Below are 16,563 nucleotides of genomic sequence, written 5' to 3' on the forward strand. Positions count from 1 at the left end.
ACCCAAACTAACTAGCATACTAGTAAAAAAATAACTAGCTAACTAATTAGCTAACTAACTAGCTAACTAACTAACTATGCAATAGAAGGCTAGACATCTAATATACTAGTCACATCCATGGGCAAACTAACTAACTAGCTAACTAACTAACCTTAACTGTCAATATGATATTAAAAGTTTAAGTTTAACGTGGGAAGCAAGCCATGCTTTTAACAAGTGAATAAAATAAAATAAAATGTATCTTGCTCACTGCCTTTATTCTCTAAAAACAAGACAATGTGTGTTTCTTTCTTGATGAAAGAATGTATTCATGCAGGGATACCCGATTTATGTGACGATATGCCACAATCCTATCAAGAGATTTTAATTTTCCAAAAGCTTAGCTAGGGAGGAGTTATTGCTTTATTGCCCGACCTCCGGGGGGGTCGCCGGCCCCCGGTTTGAGAACCGCCATCGCAGTACGATGGTTGACTTTCCCTTCATGATAAATGTTTTCGTAAAGCCAGCTCTCTCTCTCCCTCGCGCGCCCATTCCCATTTTTCCATGCGACCTTGCTCCGCCACCTTTCAACAGATCCCAATTTTCATTCAACAATCTTCTTCAGTCTAAACGCACGCGGCAGTTCAAACGAAAGCAATTTAGCAGGCGGCGCTTCAGTGTGAATTTCTCTGCCTTATTATGAAAGTCATTTGGGAGGGCGAGCCGGAGAAAATAATAATACCAGGAAAAAAGGACTTGTGTGTTCTTAATTCATTAGTTGTGCGTTGTTGTGCGTTGTTGTGCGTGCTCCCCCCGGGCTGCGGGGCTTCGGGAGAGAAGCAACATTACGCTTTCATCAGATCAAATGAAGCAAAGCTCTGCTGTTCCGGGAAGAGCCAATTAAGGCCTTCAAAGAAGTTTATCATTGCCACGGATTAAAAAAATCATTCTCATCAGATTCATTTGCGCTAGGTGTGTGTGTGTGTGTGCGTGTTTGTGAAGGGGGGTAGACGTGTGTGTGAGGGTGGGGGTGGTGGTGGTGGGGGGGGTCTTTATGAAGGCTCAAGCTTTCCCTTTGCAAGGAAACATTTGACAAAAGCTTATTTACAGTGCAATCGGAAGCTCGAAAAGTGCTACAATATGAGGTTTAAGCCGCTTGTCCTGGAAAAACACGTCTCATGCCTCAATCAAAAACTTCCATCATCATCACGCAAGACGCCACACAGAAAATTCGGACTCCATTTAAAGGACCACCGGCCAACCAGACTCCTGGAATTCCTCATGTCATCCACTAGGCCACGCCCCTTGTTTTTGTACACCGATAAGACAGTTCAAAACAGTTCAAAAACGTTTTCACGACACTTCGAGCCTGATTTGACATGATTTCATATGAGGGGGGGGGGGGGGGGGGCTGTCCAAGCAGTGGCCTTGTGATGGCCTTATGACGCCTCCAAGCGCTAACTAATCTTTACCCACATCTGACGGACTGACACGGTCGCCGAGGAATGCGCCGACCCGCGTCTACTTAATATCGCCCTGGCATTTAGCAGCGCGCTGCGATTACGCAACACTCTCACGGGGGCTCGACTCCGACGGGGGGCGAAATGTCTCAACTGCTCACACCTGAGCTGAGGGACATGAATCGCCAATTTTAGAAATTGGGACTTGCGTGGCTAAAACTTATGAAAGACACGACTTGACTTTGACTCTAATGAGACTCAACTATACTTCAATTTGGACTTGTCTCATTTCCTTTTGAATTCCATTCAACTTTGAGGCCATCAAGCAATTGACGTCACGCTACGTTTTGTGTCCTCGACTGCAGTTCAGCACCAGTTTGAGAAACTGAACAGCTGTCACACGAGTGCGACACGTAGCATGATTAACGCTCGAGTATCCATGGCAAGTTTCTCGGAACAGGATCTGTGACCGACCAACTACTTGGAAAAGCCTGCTAAAACCAAAACTCCTAGACCAGGCGTTTGGGGACAAGCCAGGCAAAGTCGGGCCGGAGGGTTGAACTGGACCTCGGCATCAACAAAAGCTCGATTCGGCTGATGTTTCGCGGAGTAACAAAGCTTTTTACCACGCAACGACTTCAGGTCGCTCGAAGGCTTCGAATCAAGCAGAAGTTTTTGAAGCGAGACAACTTGAGTTTTTTTTTAAACTGGCCATGAACTGCAGTCGGGCACATAAGGCGGCCATTTTGAAACGCTACTCCAATGTCAATTGGGAACGACAGGCTCACAAAAACCGCACAGCTTTCGGTGTCAAATACTTCACGTCTGTGAAGGGTTGTATGACTTGATTTATGACTTGCTCAAGGACTGGTACACGTCACGTATATGAAAAAAACTGTTCTTGGTCCTTTTGCGTGTGGTCTACTACAATGACGTCAACACAGAGCACCACACACACAAAGACTCCACTCCAACACCGGATTACAATCCAGTAGACGAGCACACACTTCCGGGCACGCGCTGATCAGAGGTGGCAAATCCAGATCCTGAAAGTAAAAACCCTACCACAGTTTGGCTTTAGCCCCAGGTGCTAGCTAGCTAGCGCCCATGGCGCCGGTTTATCTGCTAGCATCAGGGGCTAAAGCCAAACTATGGCAGGATTTTTACTAATCTGGACCTGGATTTGCCACCCCTGGCGCCGATAGTTGCCAAGAGGAGCAAGGCCGGAGTGTTGTAAGACGGCCATGTTGGCAGGAATTCCCTTTCTTTAAAAAATTACGGGCAATACATATTTATTAGCTGCAGATTAGCTGCATTCCGTTTACGTGACAATAAACAAAGTCAAACAGCTCTCGAGCAGAGATGAGAAAACCAGGTCAAGAAAGTAAAAACCCTGCCAGAGTTTAACTTTAGCCACAAGTGCTTCTCATAATGACCTCGTTTACCTGCCGGCAGGGTTTTTAGTTTCTTGACCTGGATTTCCCATCTCTGCTCAAGAGCAGTCGGCTTACCTCAAGCACAAAGATTTTCGTTGAAGACTGTTAGGCATTTAAAAAAAAAAAAAAAAAACATTTAAAAACGTATAAATACGTCTTTTGGGACACTTTTAAAACACAGCGTATTACGTTTCTGAGAGCAAATGAGTTAACCATGATACTTCCTTATAACAGGCCCCTTCAGTATGTGACAAACTCTACCTCTGCTTGCTCAACAACAGTTAAGTAAATATGTGAACGTGTCACCCAAGGAGCTCGTGAGGAAAATAAACAAACTCCGACAGTGTCAAAACGTTACATAACGCGCAGCGTTTGCTAAAATGGGATCACCTTCAAAACCGCTCGCACATCATTGATGCCGACAGACTGCGGCGAGCACTCAGTAGGACTGCGGGCTTGAAAGAAAGATTTCAATTTGGCTTTCCGAGAGGGAGGGGGGGGTGGTGGGTTGGGTGGGGGGGGGGGGTCGGAGAGGGAAGGGGGGGGCTATGAAAGGGAGCGGTGGATAAGCTTCAAGGCTTATCCTATTCATTACTGGCGGAGAAAGAGAGAAAAATTCTCAGCATCGACCTATAAATAAAAGAATGGCGGGATAAACACATCAATAAAACATATGTATTCTAATAGATCACGCTCTAGTTACACTTGATGGGATTGGGGCGACCCAATGAGCCCAATCACGGGGACGCGCGATCATTGCGGGAAAAGCCGCACAACGCTAAAGCGCGGCGGCTATAAATAACAATCATTGCCGCCATAAAATAGGCCACAGCATCTCCCGTCTTCGTGTTTGCCTCTTTACACGCCGATTTATTGTACTCAGTAGGGAAGGTTATTTATAATTCATGATAAAAGACTTGATTTTTACGGCAAAACAAGCTTCCTCCGGCTCGTTCTGTAATCACTGGCGTGTTCGCCAGTGCTTCTTAAAAAGCTGTAAAACACCAGGCTCCATTTTATGCTGTCATGTAAACACGTCGGACGACGGCGAAGCGGGAGGAGCCTCCGAGCGAGCCTGCACCTGCACGCCGCGTGTTTGACGAGCGCGCAGCTCGTCTTTAGTGAGTCAGTCACTTCAGGCCGCGGGCAGGCTCGTCTGGTATTTATCTTCCGGGGGGGGGGGGGGGGGGGGAATTTGGCGATTGCATCACGATGACTTTGGCAAAAACGATGGCTCGCCCCGTTTTCCTTTACAGGAACTGGACATTAGCATTTCAACGGAATTGCGCTGATGCAAACACACAGACATTTTTGGTACAGATTTTTATGCAAGACCAAAACAAATCTGCTCGTGTGTTCTTACTGCTCATATAGTGTGTTTGGTAACTCTGAGAGTGCTCAACTTTTTTTTGCGCGTCATGGACCAGTTTAACGTAAAACTATTTTGGGGAATGAGCCGGCAGCAACAATAAAGCAAAAACAAATTCATGTGGTATCTTGACTTTACGTGTGCACTAGAGGTGCAAAAAAATAATCAATAATCAATAATCAAACAATCCTTTAGAAACCTTGTTTGACTTCAAATTGCCCAGATCCAAGGAATTTCAATTTCTCACAAGTAAATATTCTCACATTTCTGTCATCCTCAGCGAAAGCACGCGGATTAGCTTCATGTATGACATTTGCTACGCATTAGCAATTTTATTTGGGAAAATCACGATCAACATGTTTGCATTTTTATTTTATTTTATTTTATTTTATTTTAGTTACAGACCAATTCAGTACCTGCATTATAATCAATTTAGGTTTTGTTTATGAATTTTTGGCACTGTTAAATTGAAAATAATGTCCTGTTTATGAATAAATAATATATATTTTTTTATACAATTCAGTATGGGGCTGCTCGAATCGATCATGATTATTTTCGCAATAATTGAAATCACGGTTATTCCGATTTTTTGGTACAAAACAAGAAAATGTTTAAGCATTAAAAATATTAAGACCAATTTAAAAATTGAAACAAAAACTTGAAGTTGGAGTGCAGCATGTGCACTGTGCAGTGGGACGATCCTTTATTTTTTTGGGTAGAAAACAAGAAATTGGAAGAATTTTAAACGTAAAAAACAAATACAATTCTTTGCAAGTTCCTTTTGGATGTAACAACATTTATTAAATTAGATATTTAAATTTTTGAAAAAGGTGCAAATGTATACATTTATAAAAAAAATAATATTAATAATCTTTTCTTTTTTTTTTTACAATTATGCTGATTTTGTAATTGTGGAGTGTAATAATTGAAATTGTTATTGAATTTCAATTAATTGCACAGCCCAAATTTAGTATTTAATAGAAACGCGATAATGTTATAATAATAAATAATAATAATAATAATAATAAACAAATAAAATAGATAACGTTTGACGGCAATTTCAGCGCTGCGATATTTATCAGAACGTTGACATGAGAAAATTCCTCTTTTTCACGCGCCACAGCTGCAACAACACGCAACGTTGATGACGCCGGAACTTAGCACAAGGCGTCTCACACTCAGTACCGTCGTCTATCCTGGTGATGGATATTATAATCGTGCAGCTGCATAAAAGGGGCGAAATATAACGCTGTAGTGATGACAGAATATTGGTCATAATATTAGAAAGGGTTCACAGTGCAAACAACACATTGTTTTCAAATGAAATGGCTGCTGACTGTTCAGAGCGAAGTTGAATTCACATGAAATGAAGATGGAGGAAAATACCTGGTTGCTCGTTTTACTTGTTGCCAGCTAATTGTCTTGGATTCAAGACAATTAACCTGAGTTTGTTTACCTCCTGGCAATCTGGCTAAAAATACAAACAAGGTGCGAAGTGGGAGGCGAATAGAAATTGGCAATAAACTCTCATTTTCCGAGTCCCTGACCTTTCAGTCATTGGTCTGTTTACATGTCAATCATTACAAATGGCAACATACATGTATGTGTTAATTTCATCAACGAAAACTAAACAAAAATAATTTCGTCACCACACATTTTTTACCTGACTAAAACTACTCAAATTTGATCTCTGCTAATCTGCGGTTTAAAAAAAAGTAAATTATAGTCAGAATGTAACATTAATCCAACGGCTATAACGTTCCTACAATAATGTTAATCCGACTGCTAACTAATGCTAGCTAACTTACTAGCTCATAGCATGGAGCCATTGTAGACGCTTGTTGATATACTGTAATTGGGTATTAAGTTGTTTTTCCATCAAAAAGATGAGAGAAAATTTTATGTGAAATAGTTTTAGATCCAAAATGTTCAACATGATCTGCTGACAAAAAATATACATGTGTAAAATGATTTTCCTGACTAAAACTAGACTCAAGTTTTGACAGTTTTTGTTGACTAAAACTAGACAAATAAAATTATGTTTCCTTTGACTAAAATGCTAGCTTTATAGTCGATTAAAGTTGACTAAAGAAAAACGGGATGAGGTTGACTAAGTATGATAAAAACTAACAAGCGTGATTGAAACAGGACTAAAACTGAGAGTCAATTTAAAAATGGCTGATTCAATTAACACGACACCATACATGTGTTTATGTCAGCCCAAGCTGTATTTGGTATTGATACAGTTTTGGGGTTATTTTTTCATTTTTGGATAGTAAAATTATAGTCTTTACGGCAAAAAAAACTTACGGGAACTCGAACCAATATTTTGCCCCAAATCACCCAGTCAGAAATGAAAAATAAAGTCGCATTTCAACATCGCTTGTTCCATTTCCATAAGACGTCAATTTCAAACATGAAAAGCGAAGCGGCAAAAACACAAACGTGAGTCACTGCCCAAAAAAATTTGGCCGCGGGTGCGCATGTCCTCGTAATTATTTAATGAAGAGGAAACACAATGTCACATTTGTTGTTGTTTTGGCATTGGCGTCTTGTTTCAAGGCCATTCATGCAAAATGAAATCTTAGAACCTTGTTACAAGAAGCCGATATATGACGGGTGCATATTTCATTTCCCCTAATGTGATTTCATGTTTCAAAAGGGCGAGACAGCCAGCGGCTCAAGTTGTGGAAAGAGTGACATCATCACTGTAAGTTCATGTTGAGCAGAGTCAATGTCAGGGGGGGGGGGGGGGTGGGGGGGGTGATCTCACAGAGTGAAACATGGCCCATTTTCTGTGTGTTTTTTCTCCCCCTCCTCCTCCTTGGCACATTCTAGTGCAGGAAGATTTATAAAGCCAAAGCGTCCACAGGTTGTTTTTCATCCCGGCGACAATATTAATCTTTAAAGCAATAAAAGGGCCTTTTTTACTCTCGCTCCCTCTGTGCAAAGATTCGACTGGAGATCCCTGCTTAATAAAAGCCAAGCAGCAATGAGTGAGAGTTTTCCAACAAACAAACAAACACATTGCTGCTTGAAATATAGACTTCCACGCGGCAGACCAGGACTATATTAGACTTGACGTACGACGACAAGTAATGCCCCCCCCCCCCCCGCACCCGATTTCATTGCCTCGCTCGCATGTGTTGACTTAAGCCCGCCCGCATGAGCGTTGGGTTTCTGACACAAGAGTGGAAGGAAGGGTCAGCAGAAGTCCAGGAACTGAAGGAGGTGAAAGAATGGGGAAAAGTGTAGCTCATAATATTTCCCTTGAGAATGGCCGCCGACAAGCAGAAATCCACGCTTCAAATGCTTTCGATTTGCGCGCGCCGACCGCAGTCTCTCTTGGGCAAATGCTTACAACAAATACTCTTTTTGTTACCGTTATTTTCTTTACGTGATATTTCAGGAATTGAGTATTCTTTTTTTTTTGTTGTCATATACGTACATTTGAAAACTAATATGTGTACACTGTCAAAACATGCTCATTAATGACAACATAACGAAGGTAACGTCAACAATTGGAGAGCTCTTGGAAGGATTTGAGATCTCGGTAGTTCGGAAAAGCAAGATAAGATAATTCACCATAAAGTGAAAATCAATGCGTTCAAAATTTTACACACAACAGATTGTGGTCAAAAACTCTACCAACTTTTATTGATTAAAAAAATAAAAATAAAAATCACCGGGTATATTTCATAAGCCGCCAGCTAGCTCGCAAGCTAACATTCAATCAATTTAACTCATTCAATCCCCAAAAACGTGTAAATATGTTTTTAATACTTTGAGCATACAGAAGGCTTTGATGCAGCTTCTGACGTGAAGAGGTGGCTTAAAGCAATGGTAGTTATTACAAAAAAACGGCCAACAGGTGGAAGCAGAGTATAAGAGATCAGCCAGGGGCAATGTTGCAACAAGCTCTTTTTGCCAGTGTTTTCACCAGGTCTGTGAATAATGCTGAAACGTAGCTAATTGCTGCAAAACGGAAACAATACAAATATACTTTTATTCCTGATGAAAAAAAGAGACTCCAATCTTTCTTTTGGTAAGTTCAGTGGCCAGTTAACTAATTTAGCATTTTTAATCATTCACAACGTTAGCAAAGCTTTTTGGAACAAATTGTTTTACGAATATCAAATACTGGTACGAGTCAAATTTCATTTTGATTTTTCACTTTCATACTAAAGTGCATTTCAAAATGTGTAAGTACCAAAGTTATATCAGTACTTTTGTGTTTTTTTACTCAAGTATCTGTACTTGTACTTACAGTAAGTAGAGCGCGTGAGCACTTTGGCCGCGTTGCGACACCGGCAACCTTTTAGCAGCTCGGCGCATGCCATACCCACTCCCAACTATTTTTTGTTGTTGCATCAGAGCCTTTACGACGCTTTGCTTTTCACGCGGCCACAGAAATGAAGCCTACACAGTACAACATCCCCCTTTGGCGTGAGAGCCAGCGCGGGTGCCGTCGAATCCGAGCAGGCACGGAATGCGCGCTTATAATTATACATTATAAACAATAGGTGTCACCCGTGTGCTCAAGTGCAAAGGCGATTTCAGAAAAAAAACAAAACGTTTCTCACTGACTGTCAAGTAAGAACCAGCTCTGGAATTCATCCCAGATCACTTTTTGGTGCGAGAAGCGGGGTACACCCTCAACTGGCCTCCAGCCAATTGCGGTGTTCATCTAACACAAAACAAGCATTCACACGAAACATGAGCCAATGTGACGGTTTGACAGTTTGCAAGTGGTTTTAAAAAGTCAAGATCTCAATCATTGCTAATATCGGCTGCCATCGGTAATGATGTTTTCTGTTCTTTTTTTGCAGAAAGATATGCATCTAAGGTCGAATATATGAAAGTATGAATTTATTGCATGTATATGCAATACGCATATTGCACGGGCCATTATCCAGGTTTTCTGCGGGTATCATCAAATCGAATGCTTTTAATGCTTTTTTTTTTTTTTTTAAATGCACCTTAAAAGCTATTTAATACACACATATATACGCACACATATAAATATATGCATGTTTGTTAGGGCTTGCAGTCAATTACAATTATTAAGCAAAATTAAATCACATGATTCCACGGTTAACTCTCGATTAATCAGAAATTACTCACATTATATCTGTTCTAAATGTACAAAATCTATCTTTTTCAAGTTTTTCATACCCTTGTTAAAGGGATACTTGGACTCGTTGAGCCATTTTCAGCAGCAAAAAGTTCATATTTTGTCCAGAATGGATTTGGTCATTTCATTATTTTTCAAATACAATTTTTTTGCACTTGCTGCTGACTGAAGATGACGTCACCTGTGCTCAGGAAGTCGGTAACGACCAATCATGGCTCAGCTTGCTGACCAAACCCAGAAAACAGGTGAGACATGATTGGTCGTTACCTATTTCCTCAGCACAGGTGATGTCATCTTCAGTCGACAGCAAGTGGAAAAATGTGTTTTTAAAGTTATTAATTGTACAAGAATAATGAAGTTATTAAATTAATTCTGAACAAAATATGAACTTTTTACTGCTGAAAATGGCTCAATGAGTCAAGTACCACATTAACATAAAAGTGAACACATATCGTTACCAAATAAAAATGTGGCTGTATCTTTCAGTTCATTGATAGTAGTTTTATTTTAAGTTTAGGGAGTATGAAAAATTGAGTCATCGATTTGTGTTGAGGTAAATGTTTGCCCCTAGTGACATTAGTGTTTCATGTTGGACATTGTAGACAGGAACACAACGTTTTTCTTTTCAAATTCAGGGTAATTGTTATTTGGAACATGAAGCAACGGGTGGCCATTTTGTTTTAATGCCTCTCGACATGGTATTTATTGCTTCTCGATGCTATTCAAGGCCTTCATTTTTGTCAAATTCATTTAATGACTTAATGCTTCTTAATAACCCGCAGAAAAACACAATGATGATATTTTTACAATCTATTGTGCAGTCCTACTACGTTACACTGTCAGCATATCGTGACATTTTTCTCATGTAAAATATGTGCCTTGGCTTGAAGGTTGGAGACGACGAGAATGTGAAAAATGTAAATTCCCCAACAACAATCCCACTTGCGTGCGCGTGTCGTGGCTCTCAGGACTCCATCGAGTGCCAAGAAGAGCGCTTCCTGTTCCCGCTCCGAGTGCTTTAAAAGCCCGAGCAGCCGATCGCGTCAGATAAAAGCCTGATGAGTGTCGTTTGCCGAGAGCGGGCCTTACGTCAGCCACTCCGGCGCAATACAGCACCGTACATTGCGGCGCGGTGGCGAGCGTTTAACACCGCAATGGCGCTGGGATGATCGCTCCAAATTCACCTTGACAAATGGGAATAAATCACACCGTATAAATATAAATCAAGAGTGAGCCGCCGCCGCCGCCGCCGCTTATATAATCAATGCGCCTGTACACCTACTGCGCCACTGCGATGAATCCATAAGCGGGCCCGCCAGGAATAGACTCAATCACACCATTTTGCTTTCTTCTGTTGACTGTATTTCACGCTGCGTTTTTTTTTCTTTTTTCTTTTCATCTGGCTGACCAGCTGACGCGCACAAGCCTCGTTCCGTGGCTTCGCTACAGAAAAGAGAAAAGTTGATTATGTCACAGCTGGACGCCATTACGCCGGCGCTGGTATTCATCCTAATAAAAGTGGATACTGAGCCAGGAAATGGCGGGCTGCGTATGTGCAAAGCTCACAAATGTGCTTATAATAAGAAGCCAGATGCCCTCGGGGGCCCTTTGGCAGCGTGATGGAAATTTGCGTTGCTTGTGAAGCACAAACAAGTGAATAGAAAAAATATATATTAGCAGGGGAAAAAAAAAGTGCTAGTAAACCTCCGAAAGCAGAACAAGTGGCGCTCCCCGCAGCTGCTGAAAATAAACGTTTGCCTTAAATGTGGCGGGCGGCGGAATGGCGGCGTTGAGCCAAAAACGGCGGCCACAGGATGTTGCCGTCACCATTGCGAACTTATTTCCCCAAGCCTGCAAAGTGACTTTCGCTTTTGCGTTTGCGTCTCACCTCTTACACGCGGCAATTACGCAGCAGTCACTTCACCTCCCCAAAATGCCGCAGGTCAAAAACACCCCATTTCCCTGCAGAAAATCACATTCCCGTGGATACAGAATTGAAATAAATGAAAGATTTCTCAAACTATTCAAACTATTCACCGTCAATATGTCCAGCAGGCTAGAAAAAAAAATCCACTTTTAGAGGGAAATTCCACTTTTTTGGGGGGGCAAAAATGAATTCTGTTTTATTCCTCACCCGTTCCAACATTTTGATTCAAATCATTCCAACTTGTTCATCCTTCCAAAAATTCCTACTTTGTAAAGTCCATGTTTTCCTTGAGAAAATTCCCCAAAAGAAAAATGTAACAAATTAAAAAATGTTCCCACTAATTCAAATCATTCCAATTTTAAAATGTTTAACATTCCACAAATCCTAGGTCCATATTTTTTCCTTGGGAAAATTCCCCAAATCATGAGGAAATTTAACAAACTCAAGACAAATGCCTCATTTATCCACTGAATTCAAATCATTCCCCCTTCAAAATGTTAAACATTCCAAAAATTCCCACAAATAATATAGAAATATAACAAATTCACCTTCTCCTAATTCATTCCAGACATTCCAACTTCAAAATGTTCACATTGAAACATTTTGTATTTTCTTCCCAAATGAATGGTAAAACATAACAAATTTGACATTTCTCAAAAACATCCACAAAATTCTATTCTCAAAATGCTCAACATTCCAAAGTTGCTGTGACTACTTTTGAAGTCCACATTCACCTTCCAAATCATTCCAACTTCAGCATGTTCCGACTTTTTGAATAACTATACATTCTTAATGGTGAATTTCTCAAGTTAATAAAGAAATTCAACATTTTTTTTTTCTGTCTCACGTTTCACATTCCCTCCATTTCAAATTCATTACACAGCATTTCATTTTCGAGTCAGCTCTTCAACAGTCACATGCAATTTCTTCAGAAATTGCTCTTCCTATTTCAATCTTCTAGTTGTCATGACATCATCATTTTTTTTTTTTTGGGGGGGGGGGGGTGAATACGTTCAACATGCAGCGGGTCACAACCGCAGGGTGAACACAAACAACAGCGATGACTCGACAAGAGATTGTGAAAGTGCCCTCGTACCGAGATGAATCACATGATGATTTTTGTTTTTTTTTCTGTGTGCATTTAGAAGTGCAGACATGTTCCAGCACTACGAAAAATTCCAGAGCACAACGCTTCAGGATAGGTGAGGCTCGACCGACCCCCATCTCGGTTAAAACTGCTCGGACGAAAAACACATTGTGAGCATCACAATTTCAGGGCTTATTGTTGCGACTGAAACATCATACGAGTTATATTATTTTAAAAATAAAAACAATTCATTATGATTTAAATTAAAATGTGAATAGAATTGCATAAATAAAAGAAAATAATTAAAATAAAATAAAATATATTTTTTTATTAAATATAAGTCAAATATATTGCAAATTAAAAGGAATGAAAATACTAAATATAAATAAAATTAAAAATGACAATAAAATATTACATTACAATTTTTAAATTAAACTAAAATAATCAACTTGCCTGTACTTAAGTAAATTAACTAATAATCAATTACATTTACTGACCAGAAAAGAAGACCGATGCTAAAAATCATCCTTGACAATAAATATAATAAAATGTATGAGTAAAAATGAACACCAATGTGAAAATAATCCGTTAAAAATGATTTGAGTTGAGTTGAATGCCCCCCACCCCCCCCTTGACCTTTCCAAGCAAACAGGATCTTGAAAAAGGCTAATCACATTTGCCGTTTTTTATTACATCTTTGGCAAGAAGGTCACCCAAAGTATTTGTGACGCGCTAATAATCTTCATCAAGAGCGAAAAACCCGGGCCGCTCCGACAACTCACCAAAGTGGTCGCAGATGCTCTCGTTGCGCAGCAGCGTGGGATGCTCAAAGGTGTCGCGGCAGTACAGGATGCGCGAGTTGGCGCCCAGCGCCGCGATGCCGCCCAGCGCCAGCACCGTGTGGTTGAGGAAAAGCGAGCTGGGCTGCTCCCGGAGCCGGGCCAGCATCGAGCGGTAGCGGCAGTACTGCGGGTAGCTGAGGACCAGCACCTTCCTGCCGTCCTCTTCCTGACCTGCACAAGCACACACATGCAACAAATTCAACACGGGAGTCTGATTGCCGTCTCGAATTGGCAACGAGGCAACGTAATTGTTCCCATTTCAGCTGTTTGGATGGCTCCTACGTCTTGGTATGCGTGATGATGCGAGTGCTCACGCGTGAACGACCGTCTCTCGATTCGATTCAATTCCGATTTTTTGGGTCTGCGATTCGATTCACAATCCATTTTCAATTCAATTCATTCAATTTGATTGACAATGATTTCTGCTTCACTTCATAGATGTGCAAAGAGTCGTCATGATCTACTCCAGTCGGACTCCGTTCCGTTCCGTTCCGTCTTCAATTCCGCTTATCCGGGGTCGGGTCGCGGGGGCAGCAGCTTTAGCAGGGAAGCCCAGACTTCCCTCTCCCTAGCCACTTCAGCCAGCTCCTCCGATGGGATCCCAAGGCGTTCCCAGGCCAGCCGTGAGACGTAGTCTCTCCAGCGTGTCCTGGGTCGTCCCCGGGGCCTCCTGCCGGTAGGACATGCCCGGAACACCTCCCCAGGGAGGCGCCCAGGAGGCATCCGAACCAGATGCCCCAGCCACCTCAACTGGTTCCTCTCAACGTGGAGGAGTAGCGGCTCGACGCTGAGTCCCTCCCGAATGACCGAGCTTCTCACCCTATCTCTAAGGGAGAGCCCGGCTACCCTGCGGAGGAAACTCATTCCAGTCGGACTCGCTAATGCTAATTAGCGTGCTACCTGCTGCGCTTTCCTCACTCAAAAGGACGGCTATTCATACCAAACGCTTCAGGAATGTTTACAGAGAAGCGTCTTAACGTTACTCACCGGGCTCAACGCAATTAACGCTCAATTCAAACATGTCAAGTTTGGATAAATGTTAAAACATTTCAGTTGCAAGCTTTTATTTACAATCATTTTGTGCTGGTCTGGACATTTTTAGGCAACTAAAAGCGGCATAAAAGATATATTGCATATGTATGATATGCGATGTTTGATATATTGCGTAGCCCTAGTGTAAAGTGTGCTGTAATTCTTGGTCCTTGGGGTATTTTGACAAAAGCCAGAAAGACATCTGGAAGCTGTTTAAAATTATGGGGGGGGGTACATCACCAAATTACTTTTTTTTTTCCCCTCAAAAAAATAAAATGTCTGTCTTAATGGTTTACACATACAAATGCACAGAAAAGATCATCCAGTACTAAGTAAACTAAATTTTCAATATGCGTCATTGAGACTTGAGGCTGAATTTACACAACATGGTTCAAGTCCTAAAATTCGGATTTATTCTTAATATGTGGCCTGGATAAAAATCTGATACAAGTCAGATATATATTGCAGGCCATAGCGCAATGAAGAAGGACCCTCAGCGGTTGTGTTGATTGACAGGCTTCATTAACGAGGGGCGCCGCAATTTAGACTGGTTAAAAAGTGCTAACTGAATTCCAAATTAGGAGAGTTTAACACACTTTGACCAAGACTTTTATCCAAAGCGTGTGCGTCCGTGACCTACTTTGTACACGCTGATAAACACTTGATTCATTTCATGCGAAATAAGATCAGGCAAGATGAAAACACTAAGAAGGGTGCTGGGAACCACAAAATGGATGACAGGGGGGAAAAAAAAAGAAAAAAAAAAGAGATATATAGTCGAGAAATGTTCCAGTTTGTTCCCTTTTGTGCTTTGGTGTAAACGTGCATTCAAGCTCCGCCGCTAATGCTAATGCTAATGAAAAAAAGTACACTTTGCATGCAGCCCTGCCTCGTTATGAAAGAACAAATCTCATGCCGCCCACACAACAATGCAAATAGAATTAAACTCACTTCGCACATGATGAATATATATGCGAGTAATTACATGCTCAGCTGTACTTCCGTCACCCCTCGACACGCATGCAATTATGATGCAAGCTAAATATGAAATGAAATGCAAGATTCAACCACCGTTGAATATCTCTCTCTACATTTCCTATTTATAATTGCGATATTGGAGGACGATGTCTTTAAAATACACTCGGCGGGGACGGCGTGCTTCCAATGAAAGGTCGCCGTATGACGTACGTCCATTTTGTCCGGCAGTTTTAAGGCCGGCTGCGCTTGTTTTTCTCCAGCCGACGAGCCGCTTGACGAGACCGACCCGGGCAGGCAGTTGGGAACACGAATATGAATAATTCACCGTCACCCGGCCCCGCTTTTATATACGTCGCCCTTGGACATGACATTCAGGGGGGGGATTTCTGCCCGCCGACTTGTGTTTCAGGAGCTGATTCTTTCTTTGTGTTATTGAGCTTGAAGGCTAATAAAACGTGATTGGAAAGAAACTTGGTGGCTTTGTTGTTAACGTATCACAAAATGGTTGCGGCACGAAGACGAAAGAACAAAACGTGTCTCAGCATTCGGGTAATCGCATACGACGAGCCAATTAACGCCATTTCATAAGCAAAAATCTGCCATTAATTTGACAGCCTTCCCTAATAGGTGTGCAATTGCCTAGAAATGCCACAAGATGGCAGCAAATGACAACTTTTGTCCAAACGAAGCGCTTCAACTCACTCCAAATCACTTCCTTGGTAGCAACCCAACAACAGTCCAACGCGTTGGAAAACTTGAATGAGTAAAATGCTCAGTTTTGTACTAAAAAAATAAAAACATGAGAGCTAAAGATTAGAATACATTGTATGTATTAATGCTGGTCTAAACACGCTATTTTGATTACTAATAGGGGGGAAGTCAACCATCAATTTTTTGGGGGGGGGACAATAATATGCTCTATGCAGCCCCACTAGTCCAAAATATGGTACAGTATTTGTTTAAAGTTAAAGTCAACCTTAAACATTTTTTAAGTCTAAACATGACATTCTGATTAATATTACATTTGTGGAATATGAGTTAGGCTATGCAGCAAAATCCAGCCATTTTTATCCATCTCATAGGGCGGCCATTTTGCCACTTGCTGTCGACGGAAGATGACGTCAACGTTGCTCAGGCAATGACCAATCACAGCTCACCTGTTTTATGAAGCTGCGCTGTGATTGGTTGTTACCGAAGACCTGAGCAACCATTGATGTCGTCTTCAGTTGACAGCAATTGGCAAGATGGCTGCCTCCTGAGATGGATCAAAACGGCTGGATTTTGCTTCATAACTCAATATTCCACTCATGTAATACTGC

The 16,563-nt window shown here is 41.5% G+C and overlaps 1 protein-coding gene across 1 annotated transcript in view; it reads right to left on the reverse strand.

Annotated features, from left to right (window-relative positions):
* arid5b (AT-rich interaction domain 5B) overlaps nt 1–16,563 on the reverse strand; it is a 103,654-nt gene that overhangs the window by 36,128 nt on the left and 50,963 nt on the right. Inside the window, exon 4 of the mRNA XM_086093651.1 lies at nt 13,175–13,405. Coding sequence (XP_085949777.1) covers nt 13,175–13,405 — 231 coding nt within the window. The remainder of the gene's footprint in view (nt 1–13,174; nt 13,406–16,563) is intronic.

Source organism: Leptonotus elevatus, chromosome 13, assembly GCF_054856555.1.
Source record: "Leptonotus elevatus isolate MCC_2025b chromosome 13, RoL_Lele_1.0, whole genome shotgun sequence".
Lineage (NCBI taxonomy): Eukaryota > Metazoa > Chordata > Actinopteri > Syngnathiformes > Syngnathidae > Leptonotus > Leptonotus elevatus.